The sequence below is a fragment of the Elaeis guineensis genome, chromosome 1, assembly GCF_000442705.2.
Source record: "Elaeis guineensis isolate ETL-2024a chromosome 1, EG11, whole genome shotgun sequence".
Taxonomy (NCBI): domain Eukaryota; kingdom Viridiplantae; phylum Streptophyta; class Magnoliopsida; order Arecales; family Arecaceae; genus Elaeis; species Elaeis guineensis.
The window spans coordinates 5305629-5325596 of record NC_025993.2 but is presented as its reverse complement, the minus strand read 5'-3'; the positions used below and the strand labels follow the sequence as shown (position 1 = coordinate 5325596).

The 19968-nt window shown below is 37.4% G+C and overlaps 1 protein-coding gene across 3 annotated transcripts in view; it reads right to left on the bottom strand.

Moving 5' to 3' along the window:
• The window catches only part of LOC105037891 (ran-binding protein M homolog), a 42423-nt gene that overhangs the window by 10718 nt on the left and 11737 nt on the right, over nt 1-19968 (bottom strand). For all 3 annotated transcript variants that reach the window (XM_010913513.4, XM_010913515.4, XM_010913514.4), the window contains exons 5-6: nt 15896-15941; nt 15198-15274 (exon numbers count right to left, since the gene is read on the bottom strand). In XM_010913513.4, the coding sequence (XP_010911815.2) occupies nt 15198-15274; nt 15896-15941 (123 nt within the window). The remainder of the gene's footprint in view (nt 1-15197; nt 15275-15895; nt 15942-19968) is intronic.

The window sequence follows — 19968 nt, the reverse complement described above, 5'->3', positions numbered from 1 at the left end:
ATATACCCACATCATCTAAACACCATTGAGGATTTAACAATTTAAAATTGAAATGATTGGAACACCCTTAGTGGATAGACATGCAAAAAGAAATATTTATAAGGGTATACATGCAAATAGCAACTTTGCGAGGATATTGATACAATTTCACGTATTTAGAAGGGTTTACACATAAAAAACCCTATTGTATTTTTGTCTATGTCAACTTGTTTTAACACTCAAATTAGTCTAGTGCCTACTCAATATTTTCTGTGAAAATATTGCTCAGCAAAGGATAGATTCGACAATCAAATAACAAAGAGGGTTATGGAAGTTAATTTACTAATCATGAGATTATTCTACTTTATTCTTCTTCATTTATAACAATAATTATATCTTATTTCATCAAAAACCAGCTTGTAATATTTAATGTGATAAATGCATATATGAGGGAATATATCAGAATATAGAAAAGGATTAGAATCTCTTAAAAGCACATGATAAATTACAATGTCAAGCTTCCTTGCTGCTGTTGTGCTCATGGGTGGAAGAGCAACACCAATCATCCCCAAGCATAACCATTGAGGGACTTCAGAATCCTTTAGACTCACTAATAACCCGGATGAGGGAGTGAAAAATAGAAATCGAGAGAGATTGAAAATTTCTTAAAGGAGGTCAAGAAATTAGAGCGATTTTGAGCAGAAGAGAGCGATCACATGGAAGAAAGAAAGTTCAATAGATCAGATAAGTTCTCAGTGAAATCCACTAACCTATTACCTACTTCAGAGGTAAAAAGAGAGTTTCATAATTTTAATTAATTTTTAATTTAAATAAATATAATTTTGACTAATGACATCAGCTAACTTGTTATGTTAAAGTACTCATCAAAAATAGTATCTTGTGAGAGCATAAATTGCCACCCTTGGTCATATTCCATAATCATGAACACACATTTAAAGCCCGATCACCAATTATTAAAACCCTTATAAATGTTATTTGAATGAACTTTGACTTAAACAAAGATATGGGCTTCAAAATGTCTAATCCAGTGCTTCTACTTTGAATAATTTTTTATCAAGGTTTTGAATTGATTTTAGTTAGTTTCCATGAATTTTTTGAGTATGATCTTCATACTGGATGCAAATGATTTCTAGCCTTCAAGTGACATTTTAAGAATGATAGATAACTTCTGATATTAACTTAAATAAGGGTGTGGTTTAGGTCCTCTACAAAATGGAAACACAATTTTCCACTTCACATATCGATATGACAAGTGGGATTTAGGATTCCCAACTTTGATGGAATCTAACGAGAGAAAAAGGGGTTTTAACCACATTATTTCATGAAATTCTCAATTCTCTGTCCTCGTTGCATCCCTGCTCCCGCTTTCACATGCCCAACAATCTCAGCCACCTCGACCTCCCTTCATTTATGGCTTGTAGTCTCCCCTTCTAGCCACCTTGTCCCTCTCATTGCATCCACCCTCACCCCCCAACCCCAATCCCCCACCCTTCACCCACCCCCCCTCCCAAAAAACAAAAACAAAACAAAAAGAAGAAACTAACCCACCCCCTTATTTTCTATCTACCTCCAGTTAGCACCTTGGTCCCCTGCTCCCCTGCCCTCATCACCTGTATTTCTGCCAAGGCCATCTACCTCACCAACATCATGAGCTCCAACTGTAACATATTTTGCAGCACATTGGTATCTCGCCACTATTGTGCCTCCACTTGAGAACTGGCCGCCACTTGCAATACTCCTCCATCACCGCCTAAGCCAAAGGATTGACTTTTTAAGGGAGGGGGAGAGTTGAAAGAGGTGGTCGGGGCTCATGGGGTGGCATGGTTGAGTGCAAAGACTAAACATGAGGAATAGGAATCGAGACTTCTGTGATGTCATATGGTTAAAATCCTGCTACATTCTATCAAAGTTGGGAACCCTAAATCCCACATGTCATATCAATATGTGAAGTAGGAATTTAAGTTTCCACATAGTAAAGGACCTAAACTGCATCCCTTGAATAAATACGAACAAAAAAAATCCTCGCGACATGGGGAGGAAACAAAAAAATTAAACATTAATATAGGGATAAAACTTGGACAAAAGGAGAGATTTGAACTATTGACATATATAAAAGAAATATTGCTAAATTAGAATAAGAGAAAGTTCAAACAAATAACAGCAAAAGTATTATGTTATGGTTTCATTAGTCAAAATAATTATTAGGTCAGATTACAAAAGGGATGTGTATTTTGAGAAATCTAGTTAGTATAGTTTATTCTGAGGTTAGGTTAGATCAAGAGCAAGATACCATCGTGATGAGGGAGGGAGGTTAAAATAATTGAGAATTAAATACAGAAAACTATGGACTATTGGAAAAGAGAGAGATTTCAATTGTTGACATATAGGAAAAAAAATCTTGCTGAATTAAAGCAAGGCAAAGTTTAAATGAAAGAAGAAAAAGTGTTATCTTATAGTTCCATTAATAAGATTAATTGTCAGGTGAAATTAGATTGGGGTTGTGATCATGAGCTTAGCAGATATCGGAAGTGTATTTGGTTGGTTTGGGCTCAATAGGCTAATATACACAAACATTTTGGATTTGACTTCAATTTGAAGTTCATTAAATTAACTTAATCCCTAGGACAGGTATTGGATAATTGTGTATTCTATTGAATAAAAGAAAACATAATTTTTCTTCTGTCTTATTTTGCTTTTCTTTGAATTTTTCTTCACTAGTATTAAGCAAAGAAATAAAGAGAGTCGGGCTCGAGTCAAATGGATGATGGTTTTTTTCTCCTACACCCTTCACCTTTCTCTGAATTTTGGGGGGAGTTGCTTCTCTCCTGTCCATTTAGTAGGCCTATCATTTATGGTATGCTGTACCACCCCGAACCTTCCGATTTAAGGCATAACAAGACGTACCAAGGGTGGACCGACATAATTCCACCCCTCAATTCGAGAAACCAATAAGGGAGTGGGGAAGGAGAAGGAAAGAGAGGAAGAAAGAGAGAGATAGGGGGAAAGAAGAGGGAGAGGAGGTGAAGAGAGAGCGAGGCGGGGGGAGCTCTCCAGCTCCCCTATTTCGAATAAAACAAGGAAACAGAGTGGTGCAGGAGCATAGAATTAAACTTTAAATAGATTATTCATTTTAATTGCTGTTTTACTATAGTGAGTTATATTCATAGGTTACTGTAGTGCCATTACTATTCACGGATATTGTAGCTCAAAGTTTATTTTATTAGTTTTCAATGGCTGGGATTTAAAATAGTTAATCTAGAATTGAGATTAAAAGGAGCATTTGTAACCCCAGTATTTAAGTGCTGTAACATAGGTTTGCAGCTATCTTTTATCATTTTTTTAATCAATAAGCTTCAGAATCTTGAGATTTTTCTAAAACCTTAATTATTTCTTCTTTAATCCTATCATTTTTTCTAGCCTATAATCTATCAATACATGTAGTCCTCTCCTTTTACCGCATCAAATTTGGTATCAGAGTAACGATCCTATTAGATCATATTAGAATTTTTGTTCCTAAGCCATGGTTGGATGTGCTAGAGGTCGCGGAAGAGAAAATCAAGGTCAGCAAGCAGAAATAGTTGAGATGCGGTGTATGATTGAAGATTTGTTATGAGCTATTCAAGCTTTACAGCGACAAGAACCTATGGCAGCCCGTATGGAGAATCCGAAAGGCGACCACGACCCAATAGACATGCCGGAAGGTGGTCTAGAGGAAGAAATTGACCTGGAAGATTTTGACAATCCCTTTCATGATGCTAGAGCTTTAGATAACGCAATGCGAGGTACATTGGAGGAGCGATTGATTCATGCCCTAAATATAAACCATGATGGAATCAAAATTAAAGTTGCTGATTTCTACAGAAAGATGCACACCGAAGATTATTTAGATTGGGAAGCTAGTTTGAAGAATTATTTTGAGTGGAAGCCTATGGCTAAAAATAGAAGATGCTGTTTGTGAAGCTTAAATTCAAGGGCAATGCACTTCAATGGTGGAAGAGAGTTGAAGAGCAATGTGCGCAACAGGATAAACCAAAGGTCAGCACTTGGGAACACATGAAAATGAAGCTGTCAAAACAATTTTTGCTGGTTGATTATACAACTGGAGTTGTATGAGAAGTTCCATTCCTTGAAGCAACAAAGTATGACAGTCGAAGAATATACTTCGGAGTTCTACAGCTTGTCAATTCAAGTAGGGTTGGCTAAAACTAATGAACAGGTAACTTCTGATTATCTTGCTGGATTAAACCAATCTATTAGAGATGAGATGAGGGTTGTTCATTTGTTTAGTCTTGAAGATGCTCAAGAACATGCTTTGTTACTGGAAAAACAAGTATAGAGATATGGTGCAAGGAATCCCTTGGACGAAAGATTCAGTAATGCAATGCAAAAAGGGTCTGGGATCTGTTTGAAGTACTAAAAATGAGCAAACTGCTCGGCAAACCAGCCAAGAGATCTATGCAAACAATCGGCCAAGTGGAGAAGGCTCAAGCACTTTTGGCCCGAGTAATAAAGGGAAGGCTGTAGCGCGTTATGGTGGACAAAACAATTCTGTCCCTACTGCTTTAAAAGGAAACAGCAACTCACAAAGTCGATGCTTCACTTGTGGAGAAAAGGATCATAATTCTTATGTATGTCTCAAGCGATAAGTGAAGCTAGCAGAGCCAGAAGATGACGAATATGATGAGCTAGAGCTAATTTATGATGATTATGTAGAAGAAGATGAAGAAGTAGATGTCCATCCTATTCAAAAGGAATCATTGGTGGTTTGAAGAGTGATGACGACCACGAATAAGGAAGAAAAGGAACATTGGAGGCGACATAGCATTTTCCGGCCACATGTTCGTTGCGGTGATAAGGTGTGTAATTTAGTTATCGATGGAAGTAGCTTGGAGAATGTTATCTCGAAAGATTTGTGAAAAAATTAAAGCTGCCTGTTGAAAAGCATCCTCATCCCTGCAAGATTCATTGGCTCAAGAAGGGTAGTGAAATACCAATTACATCTCGGTGCTTGGAAAAGTTTGCGATGGGGGGTAATTTGGATGATGAAGTATTGTGTGATGTTATGCCTATGGATGTTGGCCATATCCTTATAGGAAGGCCTTGGTTATACGATCATGATATAGAGCATCGTGCTAAGTCAAACACTTATTTCTTCTATAAAAGTAACAAGAAGTATACCTTGCATCCATTAAAGGAAGAAACAAAAAAAATAGCTAGTTCTTAAAATGCCAACAAGGTTAGTGGCTTTTTATCTACTGAAAAATTTGAATTAGAATGCCAAGAAGCAGATGTAGTGTATGGCCTAATGAGTAAAATAGTAGAAAGTGACCAGATGGTAGAACCCTTCAACAGCCATCAAAAATTCAGCAACTGCTAGAAGAGTTTTCAAATCTGGTTAGTAGTGACTTACCATAAGGTTTGCCACCAATGAGGGGCATTCAACATGCCATTGATTTAGTAACCTGCCAACTTATAGAATGCCGCCTAAGCAACATGCTAAGATGCAAAGGCAAGTTGAGTTGTTAGCCAAGAGTTTGGTGCGTGAAAGTAAAAGTCCATGTGCCTGTCCAATCTTGCTTGCCAAGGTTTCCTATACCGATACCGGACAGCGATACCGAACCGGTATGGTACGATACTGGTACTGTACTACCGTACCGACACACGGTATGCTTCGACGTACCGGTTCGGTACCGATACAATTTTTTTTTCCTTTTCATTTTTTTTGGGGTGTTCAAGTTAATAATTCATAAATACAACCCCAAAATTGCATTATCTTGCATATTATTGACATATTTGGATTCAATTTTGAGTTAGATAGCGGTACAAAGACTCTTGATCTAAAATTTTAAATATATATTTATTTACATTATATTACAACTATGTCATCTTAAAATTAAAAAATATATATATATAACATGCATTAAAATATATCTAAACTTTAAGTATAAAGCACAATAACTGATATAGCAACCTCAAGATCTACTCTGTATTTAATTTCTCGTCGAGTGTCTGTGACGCTCGTAGATATCTGGATGATCAACATAATCTGGAGGGACATCAGTCCAACCCTCTTTCCAAGCTGCACCGTATTCTTGAATATTCATCCCATAAGGCATCCTCTCTGGATTATAAGATATCTCTGATCTCTGACTCTGAGAAGTATCCTCAAGATGATGGTACGACTGTGGAGGAGCTTATCCAAATATGTCGATAGCAAAATCTGATCCGTAAAATGCTCCAGACTGCATAGGGTAGTAATCACTAAAAGACGATGCCTCGGATGCACCATATCCATATAGATCATAAGATGGCTGCAGATAATAGGATTCATAATGCGAGAATGATCCAGATACATCCATGGATCCTACTCCACATGCAAGATTATCTACAGCTGCATCGTGTGCTGGACGACCTCTAGGAGCCCGTCGTCTATATGAAATCGACTCTCCATGGTCTCTACCGACTCGTCCACCATGATCTCTATCTTGTGTGGCATGTGTAAACTGGGACTCACCGATGAATCGAATATCACCCTGTGGCTGTCTCATAAACAGTGATCTCCTGTCCTCCAGTTTCTTCTTGATCATCAGATCCATGGCTACTACTATCTGTATCATCATCACTCTCTCTGATATCCGAATCTGAGTAAGATAGCTCCTGTACTCTCGAAAGTGGTGCACATGCAACTGTCTTTTTTTTCTCCCTCTTGTGCCCCTCTGTGACTGAGTTTTTTGTGATTAGAAGGATGGATGCCTTCTTGCTGACTACTGACCTCGTCTATACATCTGTCGCTCGAACTTCTGGAAAGATGTATCGGACATCGAGTCATGTGATGAATGAGTTCTTTGTGTCCCCTCGGGCCGTGGCTGATCAGCTGAAACTTTATGTGGAATATTTTTTCTGTCCATTGCCTTGGATCCATCCTGATCTCCCTAGCTACTACACTGGCTGGTCGTGGAGATCCCAGCTCATCAAGCTTGGCTCCTGCTGCTGACCTGCAAGCCATCCGATCATCGGATCGTCATCCTCGTCAGCATAATCATCTAGCATCGGATCAATGTACTTCAACTGTACTTCTTCTGAATGTATTTTAACCTCAACCTCAGATTGTAGTGAATATATACAAGATCATTGAAGCATTTTTGTGTCAGACGATTTCTCTGTTTACTGTGGATAAAGACGAAAGTCGACCAATTACACTCACAGCCACTAGCAAAGACCGTTTGAGAAAAAATACGGACAGCCACACGTCTCAAATTTTTGCTGACATTCCAAAATGAATCCACCATTCAGCTGCAAAAGCAAAATTACATATCAAATTTGATGATATTATGAAGCAAAATTATATATCAATCTATGCTACTCATTATTAATATGTAATTTATCTGGATTCATCTGTTTTTTGCTTACGACAGCTGATGGGACTCCAAAACTGTCTGATCCCTCTCTAAACTATTTCGTCTGAAAGAAAATATACTTATTAAATTTATAAATATATCGTTGAGTATAGATCGAATTCAATTGAATAATTACATCTGTTTTAAATAGCATACCTCTTACAGACACAACGATGTGATTTTTGGATCAAACACCATCTTATATATGACATTACGAAGAACAGCAAGAAGTTCGTTGTCCATATCTATCCCGAAAATGATATACTGAAATCTTGGATTCAAATAATAAGCTACATATAAATTTCAAAATTGATTAAGTATACTTTTAGAAGCATGCTTCGAAAAAATATTTTAAAATATTTTTGAATACATGCTTACCGGCTAGATGCAAATCTCTATCCATCTGATAGTCCCAACGGTGCTCAATGATGTTAATAAATTCTTGAGCATGCTTCGAATCATTCTCACTGATCTGTTTCTTTGCCCTCTCCATCATGTAATATAAGAAACCCATCTGGAGGTATCTCTCACTGTCCACGACGCGAAGCACCTCATATAATGGCTTAATAGCCTTCACTACCTTCTCATCCGCTGTCAAAATGACTGACTCGTCATCAAGTTCTCCACATGACTTCCATCAGTGTCGGTCCTCGCATATCTGCTCTTCTGCCACTCGGCACTGACAACCATCTGACGTAGGACTGCTTTCTTCTGAAGAAGACTATCAAGTGCTATGTAGTTGGTAGTAAATCGTGTGATATCCGATCTTAAGATCTCCCCCCAATATACGTCCTTATCAATGAAAGAACCCGTGTGGTTGTAGATGAATTTAGTAATAGTCTGGACAATCTCCACTACCTGCTGCACCCTACGAATCTTCCTAATATCCATCAATATAAGATCAATGCAATGCACAGCACACGAGGTCCAGTATATCTGTGGTCGCTGCTCCATCAGCAACTCTCCGACAGCCTTATATTGTGGTCCATTATCTGTAATGACCTACACGACATGTTGCTCACCCACTAAATCAATCACCTCCTCCATCAGACCAAAGATATATGTGGCATCGTGCATCTTATTTGAAGCATCAATTAATTTGTGAAAAAATATTTTTTCATCACAGTATGTCAAAAAATTAATGATGCTCCGTCTAGTAGGACCTGTCCAACCATCACACATCACTGTCAGTCCGTACATAGGCCATTTATTTTTGTAAGAAGCAATCTATCTCTGCAGATCCTCCTTGTTGCTGTCAAAAAGCTGACCATAGATGTCTTAGGTCCTGACGGACTACACCCTGGCCGACAGTATCTATGGCTGAAATAGAAGATCGGTAGTAAGGATTGACTGCTGCATTTACTGGAATATGACTGAAATGAAACCATGACCCAATAGCTCACCATATATCCTTCTTATCTTTTTTCAGCATAGTATCAATTTTCTGCTGCTTTGAATCCTGGCTAGATAAAGTATGTGGATCCAAATCATGGATGATGGCTCCTGCTGGAATATCTCTGGAGAACCTTCTACTGCCAAAAGCTCCCAACAAAGAAGACATGCTGCGTCTGCTCCCTCTACCATCAGGCGCTCTGACTGAGTAGTCCTCCTTAACTCGAATTCTCTCCCACCGATCACTGATCCAGACTCCGATTCGTAGCATGATGATCCAAATCGCTCTTTATACCGGGTCATCTCCTCCTGCCGGTACTGATCCGCCAAGCTCATCTGAATGGCAGCCTCAACCTGTGCCTCCTCATCATCTGAAGCAGAAGCTTCTCTAACTCTCTAAAGTGATAAGAAGGTGGCTCTGCAGCTCGACGGTCTACTTCGGTCCTTTTCTGCTTGCTCTTTTCTTCTGCTTTTGAATCAGCAAAGTACAAAGTCGGACCTCTTATGGATATTTCTAATACATAGACACATCAAGATAACCACCAGCCAGGTACTGCTTCAACCTAGTCACCCCTCCTCTCTTGAACTCTATGTTGCACCATTTGTATCTCCAATGATGTCGAACCGAAAGCATCTTGCCATAATCCCAACCGATGTCACACTCTGAATCTAGTATAACAAAACACGACAGTTTAATAATTATTAAAAATATATTATATATAAAATAAAAATTTATAAATTCAAAAAAAATATTGTGCTTCAAATAATTATTTGAATTAAGTGTAATATAACACTAATTTTGTATATTTTTTATTTGATAATAATTTTTACTATTTAAATATTTATAAAAAAAATTTCAAAAAAATTTCAAGTTAGATTCAAATATTTCAATTGCTTGAATCATTCTAAACATTATTCTCAATTGCATACCAAACTCTGATTTTTATTTTTTTTATTTTTTAATAATTTTTTTATAAATAAATATATGTTAAAAAATAATTGATTAATTAAAGTCAATGAATGTCATGCTCTAAATTTTTTTCTTATAAATATCTGCAAGTATAACAAAACATGATAGTTTAATGATAATTAAAAAATTATATATAAATTTAAAATAATTTTAATAATAATTTTAAAACTTATAAATTCAAAATAAATATGTTATATGCTTCAAATAATATTTTTAAATTAACTAAAATATAACACTTTTTTATATATTTTTTATTTTATAATATTTTTTTATTATTTAAATAATTATAAAAATATTTTTTAATTTCAAATATTTTAAAAAAATTTTGAGGTTAGATTTAAGTAGCTTGAATCATTCTAAACATGATTCCAAAACTCTATTTTTTTTAAATTTAATTTTTTTAATTTTTAAATAATAAATATATAAAAATATTTTAAAAATATATAATTAATAAAAATTAATAATTTTGATGTCATCATGTAGATCTTTCAAAGATCTATCACATATAATTAAATTATACTAAAATCATAAAATTTTGGCATGATTTCCTCTTATTTTCATACTTCCTCATTCTTATCCTATTTTTAACAATAAAAATAAAAAAAATAAAATATTTACTAAGAGAATAACATATTATCTTACGTTCGATCTAAGATCAGCCTCTCCTTGAACCACTCCTGCAATTTAACAGAATTTTTCTTTTTTTTCTAATTTTTCGGAGGTCTCAACGGTTTCGTTGAGACCAAAGCACTTCGAAAATTCTCTGAGACTTCTCAGAGAACTCTAGGCACTGGGCTGCCACTTAAAAACAGCCCAGACCCCACTCCCCTCCCCCCTCCCCACTTTTTCACATGGGATTGTCGGCACGATTCGGTTCACGCCGAACCGATGTCGAACCGTTTCATACCGCCCGATTTTGGGCGTATGGACCGAAACCGCACCGAACCGGACGATTCAATGCGGTTCGGAGGGGTTTTCTGAAAAAACCCCCCGAACCAAACTGGCAGGGCGCCGGTCCGGTTCGATACGCCCGTACCGGACGGTTCGACCCAGTACGGCGAATCCTGTTGCTTGCACTGAAGAAGGATGGGTCTTACAGGATGTGCATGGACAGTCGTGCTATTAATAAAATCACTATTAAATATAGATTTCTCATTCCTCGCTTCGCTGGTTCTATGGTATATATGAAAAGATTGACTTGAAAAGTAGGTACCATCAAATCAGATTAAGGATTGGTGATGAATGGAAGACGGCGTTCAAAACACTGGATGGCTTATATGAGCGGTTGGTGATGCCATTTGGTCTCTCAAATGCACCAAGCACATTCATATGAGCTATGACTAAGTACTAAAACTTTTTTTAAACAAATTTGTTGTTGTTTACTTCAATGATATCTTAATCTATAGTTAACATGTGAAAGAACACTTAGTTCATTTGCGGCAAGTTTTGGAGGTACTCCAACAAGAGCAGCTTTTCATAAACTTGAAGAAGTGTTGTTTCATGTGCCGTGCAGTGTTTCTAGGGTTCATTGTTTAGCTGAAGGTATCAAACCTGATTCAGAGAAGGTGCGTGCAATAACGGAGTGGCCTATACGACAAATCATTTAAGATGTTCAAAGCTTTCATGGGTTGGCATCATTTTATAGGAGGTTCATCAAGAATTTCAACTCTATTATGAGTCCTATAACTGAATGCTTGAAGAAGGACAGTTTGGAGTGCTCAAAGTCAGCTTAAAAGGCCTTTGAACACGTCGAAACTTTGATAACTGAAGCCCCAGTCCTTACATTACCACATTTTGAGAAGTTATTTATTGTGGAGTGTGATGCATCTCACGTTGGAATTGGAGCAGTTCTTAGTCAAGATGGGAAGTCTGTGGAGTTTTTCAATGAGAAATTATCTGATGCTAAAAGGCGTTATTTAACCTATGATTTAGAGTTTTATACTTTGGTGAGGACTATTCAACACTAGAGCATTACTTGGTTTATCGGGAGTCTGTGATTATTCCGATCATCAAGCCTTAAGATTCTTAAGTTCTAAGAAGAAACTTAATAAACGGCAATGCCAAGCGGAGTTCTTACATTGATGAATTCAATTTTTCATTGAAGTATAAGAAGAGAGAGTCCAATATTGAGGCAGATGCATTTGTAAGCGATCTACCCTACTAATGGTGATGAGTACTCAAGTCACTGATTTTGAAGAGCTGAAAAATCAGTATAAAACTAATCCATATTTCTACAAAATAATTGCTCATTTAGAGGGGCTAGCAAGACTTCAGACTTTACCTTACCACTTGCATGAAGGATATCTTTTTAAAAGCAATCACTTGTGCATTCTAGAGGGATCTTTAAGAAAGCAGATTATCAGAGAACTTCATAGCAATAGTTTAGGTCACTTTGGTAGAGATAAGACCATGACAATGGTGGCTTTTTAGCCAAAAATATTTCGGGATGTGGACCAGATGGTGAAAAGATGTTCTACAGCTTTTGCTTGTCAATTAGGTAAAGATAATTCACAAAATGTGGGGTTGTACACTCCTTTACCTATATCGAAAGCACCTTGGATTCACTTGAGCATGGATTTTATTTTGGACTTCTAAAGACATCCAAGGGATATGATTCCATCTTTGTTGTGGGGGATTGCTTCTCGAACATGATACATTTCATCTCTTGTTTCAAAACTTCAGATGCTACACACATTGCTAATTTATTTTTCAAAGAGATGGTAAGACTATATAATGTTCCTTCTTCCATTGTTTCTGATTGTAATGTCAAATTTGTTAGACATCTTTGAAGGACTTTATGGAGGAAGATAGGAACTCAACTAAAATATTTCAGCACTTGTCATCCACAAACAAATGGACAAATCGAAGCTGTTAATCAAAGTTTGAGAAATATATTAAGATGCCTTATGGAAAATCATGCTAAGAGTTGGGACTTGATTATTCCTTAAACCGAATTTGCTCATAATAATTCAGTTAATAGAACAATCAAAAAGACATCATTTGAAGCTGCTAATGGACTCGAGCCTCAACATGTGCTTGATTTAGTTCCTTTGCCATTAGAAGCAAGAGTTAATGATGATGGAAAGGCATTTGCAGATCACATTCGACGAGTTTATGAGATAAAAGCTGCCCTAAAAATCAGCAAGGAGACTTATGCGAATGCAGTCAATTAACATCGTCGTGTCAAGTAATTTGAGGAAGAAAACTTGGTCCTTGTGCATTTGAGGCAAGAGAGGTTTCCTAAAGGTACTTTTCACAAATTTAAGTCAAGGAAGTTGGGGCCTTGTAAAGTGTTGAAGAAAATAAGCTCAAATACTTATTTAATTGAGCTGCCATCAGATCTGCAGATCAATCCGGTGTTTAATGTTTAAGATTTGAATCCATTTGAGAATTTTGATGGAGAAGTGGCGGAAGTTTCATATCTGATTCAGTAGTATTCTAAGGGTTCAGTTGAGGTTATTGAAGATGTTTTAGATGTCAAAGAAGTCAAATCTCAAAGGGGCAACCAATATAGAAGATTTTTGATGAAGTGGTTGGGTAAACCAGCTAGTGAGAGTACTTGGATTGCTGAAAATGAGTTGAAGAATATTGATCCGACAATATATATTGAAACCTTGAAAGCTTTCTCCTGGAGTCGGAGTTTTCAAGCCCAAGAGAATGATGTAGGAGCTTAGAGTTAAAATTTAAATAGATTATTTATTTTAATTGCTGTTTTACTGTAGCAAGTTATTGTTTATGGGTTACTGTAGTGCCGTTACTGTTCACGGGTATTATAACTTAGGATTTATTTTAATAATTTTCAACCACTAGGATTTAAAGTAGTTAATCTAAGATTGAGATTACAAGAAACATGAGTAACCCTAGTATTTAAATACTGTAACATAGATTTGCAGTCATCTTTTGTCATTTTTTTTCATCAATAAGCTTCAAAATCTTGAGGTTTTCCTAAAATCCTAATTATTCCTTCTATAATCCTATCCTTTTTTTAGCCTATAATCTGTCAATACCTGTTGTCCTCTCTTTTTACTGTATCGCAGGGGCCCTAACCCCTATTTCCTTATTTCCTTCAAAACAAGGAAGTCTAAGATCCCTCTGCCTCTCTCCCTCTGTCCTTCTCCCTCTCCCCATCCCTTGCTGGCTCTCCTTTGTCGCTCCGAGCTCGACACAGAATGGCATGATACCATATCAAATCATGCCACCAGGCAATAGGTACACATTCTGGTACTAGCACAATATACCTTGCTATCATTAGTTTGTCAAGCAAGTAAAGTTGTTCCTAAGTTAAAACTAAAAAAAAAAAAAATCCTATGTCAAATTATAAATACTCCAATATCTCAAAAGTTCAATCATGAGTGAGAATTTCAAGTCTCGTAGGGAAGATGGTTGCTTACAGTAAATCAAATGCATGTTTGGGAGCTAGGCGAACTAATGGTCAAAAAAGAAATCAGAACGAATTTGGTCCAAGATGTTTCCAAATTGACCAAACAGTTTAGACATTTCTAACGTTCAGGTCCACGATAGACTAACAATGTCACCTCTGCTTATAATCCACTTGGATTCCACCACTATTAACAAAATCAACTCAAGCTTTCGGCAACCAATGCAAACTCTATGTAGCCTCAAATTAGCTACCCCTACAAATACACACAAAAACACCATAACTATCTGCAACCTCGACACTAACTCCCTCCAAAAGATCATTCATATTTGTAGTCTCTAACTTTCATATAGAGGTGAAGAAACCTAGTAGTTCACATCTTACTTAGTCTAGCTTTTTTTTTTTTTTCAGTTCCATGGAGTTGTTGAAGCTTCACATACATCTTTGAACAAATCCACTTTCAGACAAAGGGATAGTTGCCTCAATAAAATGTTGAGCTTATGAAGTAGAATGTTCGAAATGATGATACATGATTTTATAACTATGATCAACAGACAGCTGATTTATCAGTCTATTCCTGCCAAAAAGGGAGCATGAATTACATAGACAAAGTAGTAGTTTATCTCACTAACAGTCATATTTCATAATCAGATATCACACATTTAGAGTGAAATAACCATCTCAAACTTCTTTGTCAAAGTCCTATCATATCCAAAACAATGAATAATCAAAAGATATATTAAGCAAGGTGGAATTACTCATTAAAGTTGAAGCATTAATATACAAAAATGACAACAATGGAAAAATAAAATAACAGAAAAATAAAGATTCTTAATGGCAGAATCATGCATGTAGTCAGGAATTAGACTGAAATAATTAAGGGCTCAAGGCAAATGGAACAACATACTCAGAGAAGAGGACATAACCAGTTATTGCTGCCTAACATCAATCATCCCATAACATAAAATATCATTACAAAATCACGTTCAGGCAAGCCAATATACTTTTACTAAATCTGATGTGAGATAATTTGAAATTGGACATAGTTCCAGGCACATACTGAACACTAACAGTAGGTGTCAAGTATTCTTTTTCAATCAAGACCCGCACTTTCTGCCTTTCTTCCAACTCAAGAGCCTGGCCAAAATATAATAATTGATGAAAAAATCTTTTTGAGGACCACAAGCATGTGTGAAAAGGAAACTGATGTATCCATCCAAATGATGATGCCTTACAATGAGAAAACTACAATAGTCCATAAACTGTTAACAGGAGAAGTAATAGACATTATAGTCATGCATGCTCAACAAGTTTAGTTCATTGACAAGATCTAGCCAAATTAGTTAAATCTGATACAGCCTACCAAGAAACACATCATGTTGGCTTCACGAATAGCAAACCATCCAGCTAGATCACCAAAGTAGAAGTGTATTACAAATTCCAAAATATTATAAAAGAATAATTGCCTGATACAATTCTGTAAGTCAATGACTATGACTACCAAGTTAACATTAATATAAGATTGGATTGATAATAATGATTAGGCTGTATATTTTTATTTGAAAAACATCAATTACAAAGAAATGGACAAAAATTTTTAAGGAAAAAAAAAAAGCAGCAACAGTGACCAGCAAAATAATAGCATATTGCCTTGCATGTTAATCCATAAATGCCAAATTTCATGTAGCTGAAAAGAAAATGTGGTTACAAAGCCAAGCATCACCAGATTAGCAGAATCCTGGAAAAGATGCAGCATACCTTAATGTCAAAAAGGAATGGTTGCTTCCCAAAGTTTACCGTCACCCTGATGCATTAACAACAAAAGATTCAAAATTCCAGAAACCTTTAAGTTGAAGAATGCCAAAAAGAAATATGCATGGTGTTTATAACAATAGAAGTGTATTTACATATCAACAGCCTCCCATTTCTGTGAAGAACAATATTCCGTATCTGCTTTCACAATCAAATGAATTAAACATTGTTTGTTTATGAATTCATTAGCAAGCTGTCAATAATCTAGAGAAGAACTTTATATTAGAAATTCATTCACTTGAAGCAGCCTGACATCATTTGACTATAGGATACCAATCTTATGGTTTGCAACTTTGTATTCATAATGATGTTTTCATGACAACAGAGAAGTGTAACTAAACAAACTGGAGGAAAATTTCATAATTCAAAACAGACACTTCAGTGAAGAATGAAACAAGGTCCACAACATCTTCTAACATATACTTACTTAAAACATTTTGATGTGAGTCTCCCAACTCATGAGATTTGATACTACAAGTTTGGCGCAAGTCTCCAACCCATGAACTAGCCTTTTAGGTTCCATAATAGGCTTATCTTCTTCCCAAATTTCTCTTGCCCAAAAAGTCAAAATCAATTCATAGAAAGTTAATATCTGGTTGAAGATCAATTAATATGGCATTCTTAAATTGAAATGGATCCTTTATAGGGGTGGCAATTGGATCAGTCAGGTCATAAGCGCATTGGCTCAGATGTGGGTTCGATCAGAAAAGCCGAAACCCAAACCTGACGTATTTATAAATAGATCAGATTTTGAAACCTGCCCCTGTTCTGTTTAATAAACAGATAACTTGACCAAACCTGCTTAACCCGTTTATTAAACATATTAGCCGTTTATCCAATCCAACCCAGTTTTAACCTGTTTATCTAAGGGCTTTGGATATAGAATCACAGATCTTGGATTAGGGTTGAGGGCATCAAGAAACTACTCACATAGGGAGACGTGGACATGTGATGGAAAAGATGCGGGCCCTATTGCTGTGGGAAGACGGAGAGAAGGGTTGATCTGTGGTAGTGCCGGCGGGAGAGCGAAGGAGAAGGGAGAGCTGCTAGTTTGGAAGGGGATGCCTATGCTGGTTTTATTGAGCCTCCTCCCCACGCCCAATTCCTCTCCTCCATGGAACCATTCCACAGTTAACCATAATATGATTATACGAAAAAAAGAAAAAACCCTAATCCTACAAATCTAGAAGCGAGAGAATGGAATGGACTACCTACTCATGGCCTAGTGACGGACGACCAAAGACTAATTAGTCCCATTCCCACACAGACTCACAGAGGCGACCACCAAACTCCTCTGATTAGAAAGCATAGGCGGCAATACTCTCCAAGAACCAGCAGCACAATTCAGACAGGGATGCCTCGACATCCAAGCACCGATCGCACAACCCACCATGAGGCTGAGGGATCGTGAGAGGTCGTCCTCAACATGGAGCCACTCGGCGAGGAGGCGACAAAGAGGGGCGGAGAGTCGAACAAGTATGGCAAGAGCGGTGCAGCCCCCTCCATGCCTCCCTCTTAAATCATCGACCTCACACCTATAAACAGCGATGGCGACGGCAACTTACGGTTAGTTTCGTCTCAACAGGAAGAAGAAGGGAAAAGGGATGGAAAGATTAAAAAACGAAGCCTCGAAAAGGTGATCAAAGAAGGGAGACTTGTCAGCAAACTCTCTGCAAGAGGTCCACACAGCATATGGGTCAAAGCCAGAAGGGAGGAAAATCGGGAAAGGCCAAACGTTGATTTTAAAATTTAAACACACCATCGTTTTAAATTTTAAATGGGCTGCTTTGGTATCAAAGACATAGTGACAGCATTCTAAAGGCAAAGGCAATAAGTATTAAACTAATATCCGATCCAATTTGATCCGATCTGATCTATATAATAAATAAATTAAATAGATTCAACAGATCGGAAGGTTTGAATCCAAAACTGACCTATTTAATAAACGGATTAAAACTTAAATGGATCGACCCATTTACGACTCGTTTAGGTCAAATCCAAATCTATTTATGATGGGTCAAACACGGGTTGGATTGACGGATCAAGTTGCATTTTGCCGGCCATAATCCTTTATCAATAAAGCGAACCCTATACTGATGAAATAAGACCCATTTTATGAAGGTAACTCTATGCCCTAAGTATTTTTTTTCCTTATCCAATCATAATAAAGATGCATGTGTATACATGCATGCGTGCATACAAGAAAAAAAAGGAGGACAAAAGGTGCTAAACAATAAAAAGATGAAGCAAAAGTACAATAAGAAAAATCTTTGTCACTTAAAACTCCCATAACCTGCACGAAAAAAATGGAAACAAAACAAAATTGTTCTCACCCTCCCCAAATAATAGTGCTTCTATCAGAAATTTGCCCATTTTGACCTCTCTAAGTTACAAAAGATAGCAACTCATGATAGGCACCCCTTGAATAAGGTAAAATGGAAAAACTAAGGGAGCTTCTTCTATTTTTCTGCAAAAATCTTGAACATTTTATCCAACTCCCCTCTTTTAAGAAAAATATCACAATTTACAAGTATCACCTGAGAACTTAGCATGCCCATACTAAGCTTTCCAAAATTGGGTTTTCAAATTGACTTCCAAATGTTAAAAGAAAGTTTTTTTGTCAAAAGAGAAGAACTGAAAGACTTAGAGAAGCAGTCTTGGTATTTCACCCTTGAATCCTCATTTGCTAAACCTTCAGAAGAAAATTTATCCTCACATGATTGCAAGCCAAAAATAAGTTCCTAACATCATCCTGCATTATATTCCTTTATAGGGATGACAAATCACCTTAAACTGACAACTCAAAGCAAAATTCTACATAAAGGCATCTATCTCAAGGTTGATGTAGAAAAAGCAACCTCTATGTTCACAGTTTTAGCTTACACTATAGTAAACAATTTTTCTTCACCATACTCATCTACCATGTGAATAACATAGCATGGGCATTTCCCTGGTCCAAATGAAAGAAACACTATGTCACTATCTATCAAGTGCAATGATTGAAAAAGGGATAATTGACCCTTGATCCTCTTTTATTTGCATTTGGTATTTAGTGCCTGTTGGCTAAAAGCTCCATTCCACCTCTTAATTCCAATGGCTGATTAAAGTTTAGTCCTTGGCCATGTACATGTTGGGGATGTCTGGCCAGGACACCACCACCATATGATCTTTTCGATATCACTTGCGTTGTACTCGATCATGTGTACATATCGTAAAAAAAATAAAGAAAAAATATAAGACAAGAGAAAACAATTAAGTACGTGGATCAGTCCAAGACTTGTCTCCACGGGATATGCAAAGATTCACTATGAAAAAGAACAAGTACAAAAAGAGATCCTCACACTCTCAACCCTTATACACAATCTTTCTCAACTAGAAGCTACTCTTACAAAGCTCTCACTAGAACCCAAGAAAACCCTCTGAACCCCTAAAACAACCGCTGTCCAACAATCTGCCCGAGATACCCCAATACCTCTATTCTCTATCAAATCGCTCCTCAGGCTGCTGCTGTCGAACCACTTCTCAGGGTTTTCTGCCGACTGTTCACCACATCATAGCTCTCTGTTACGTCCACAGTGTTTTAAAGGCCTAAGACCGAGTCTCACACAGAAATAGAGTTGAATCAGATCTCAAATCAGCCCCTAAACCGTCCGATCAAGATCGCATGCGCCGCAAGCCGTTCGATCGTGCTCCCATACCAAAACTACCCCCGCAGACTGCGAGAAACACAGAGAAACGCCACCCAATCCACCATGAACCATGAGAAACTGCTGGGAAAACCATCTGTCGCGGTCTGCAGTGGACCACGGTACACCGTGAGGTCTAGGCTGCGCTTGCACGTGGGCTATGCCTGCGCTCTCGCACGCTGGGCCGCACGGGCGCTTGGGCTGTGCCTACGCATGCACCCACTGGGCCGGCCCATGTGCGCCCGCACTGGGCCGCGCACCCACTCCGTCGCCAGCCTACACCGCTCGTGGGCTGCCTCCAGTGGCCCGTGGACTGTACCAACCTTCATGCTA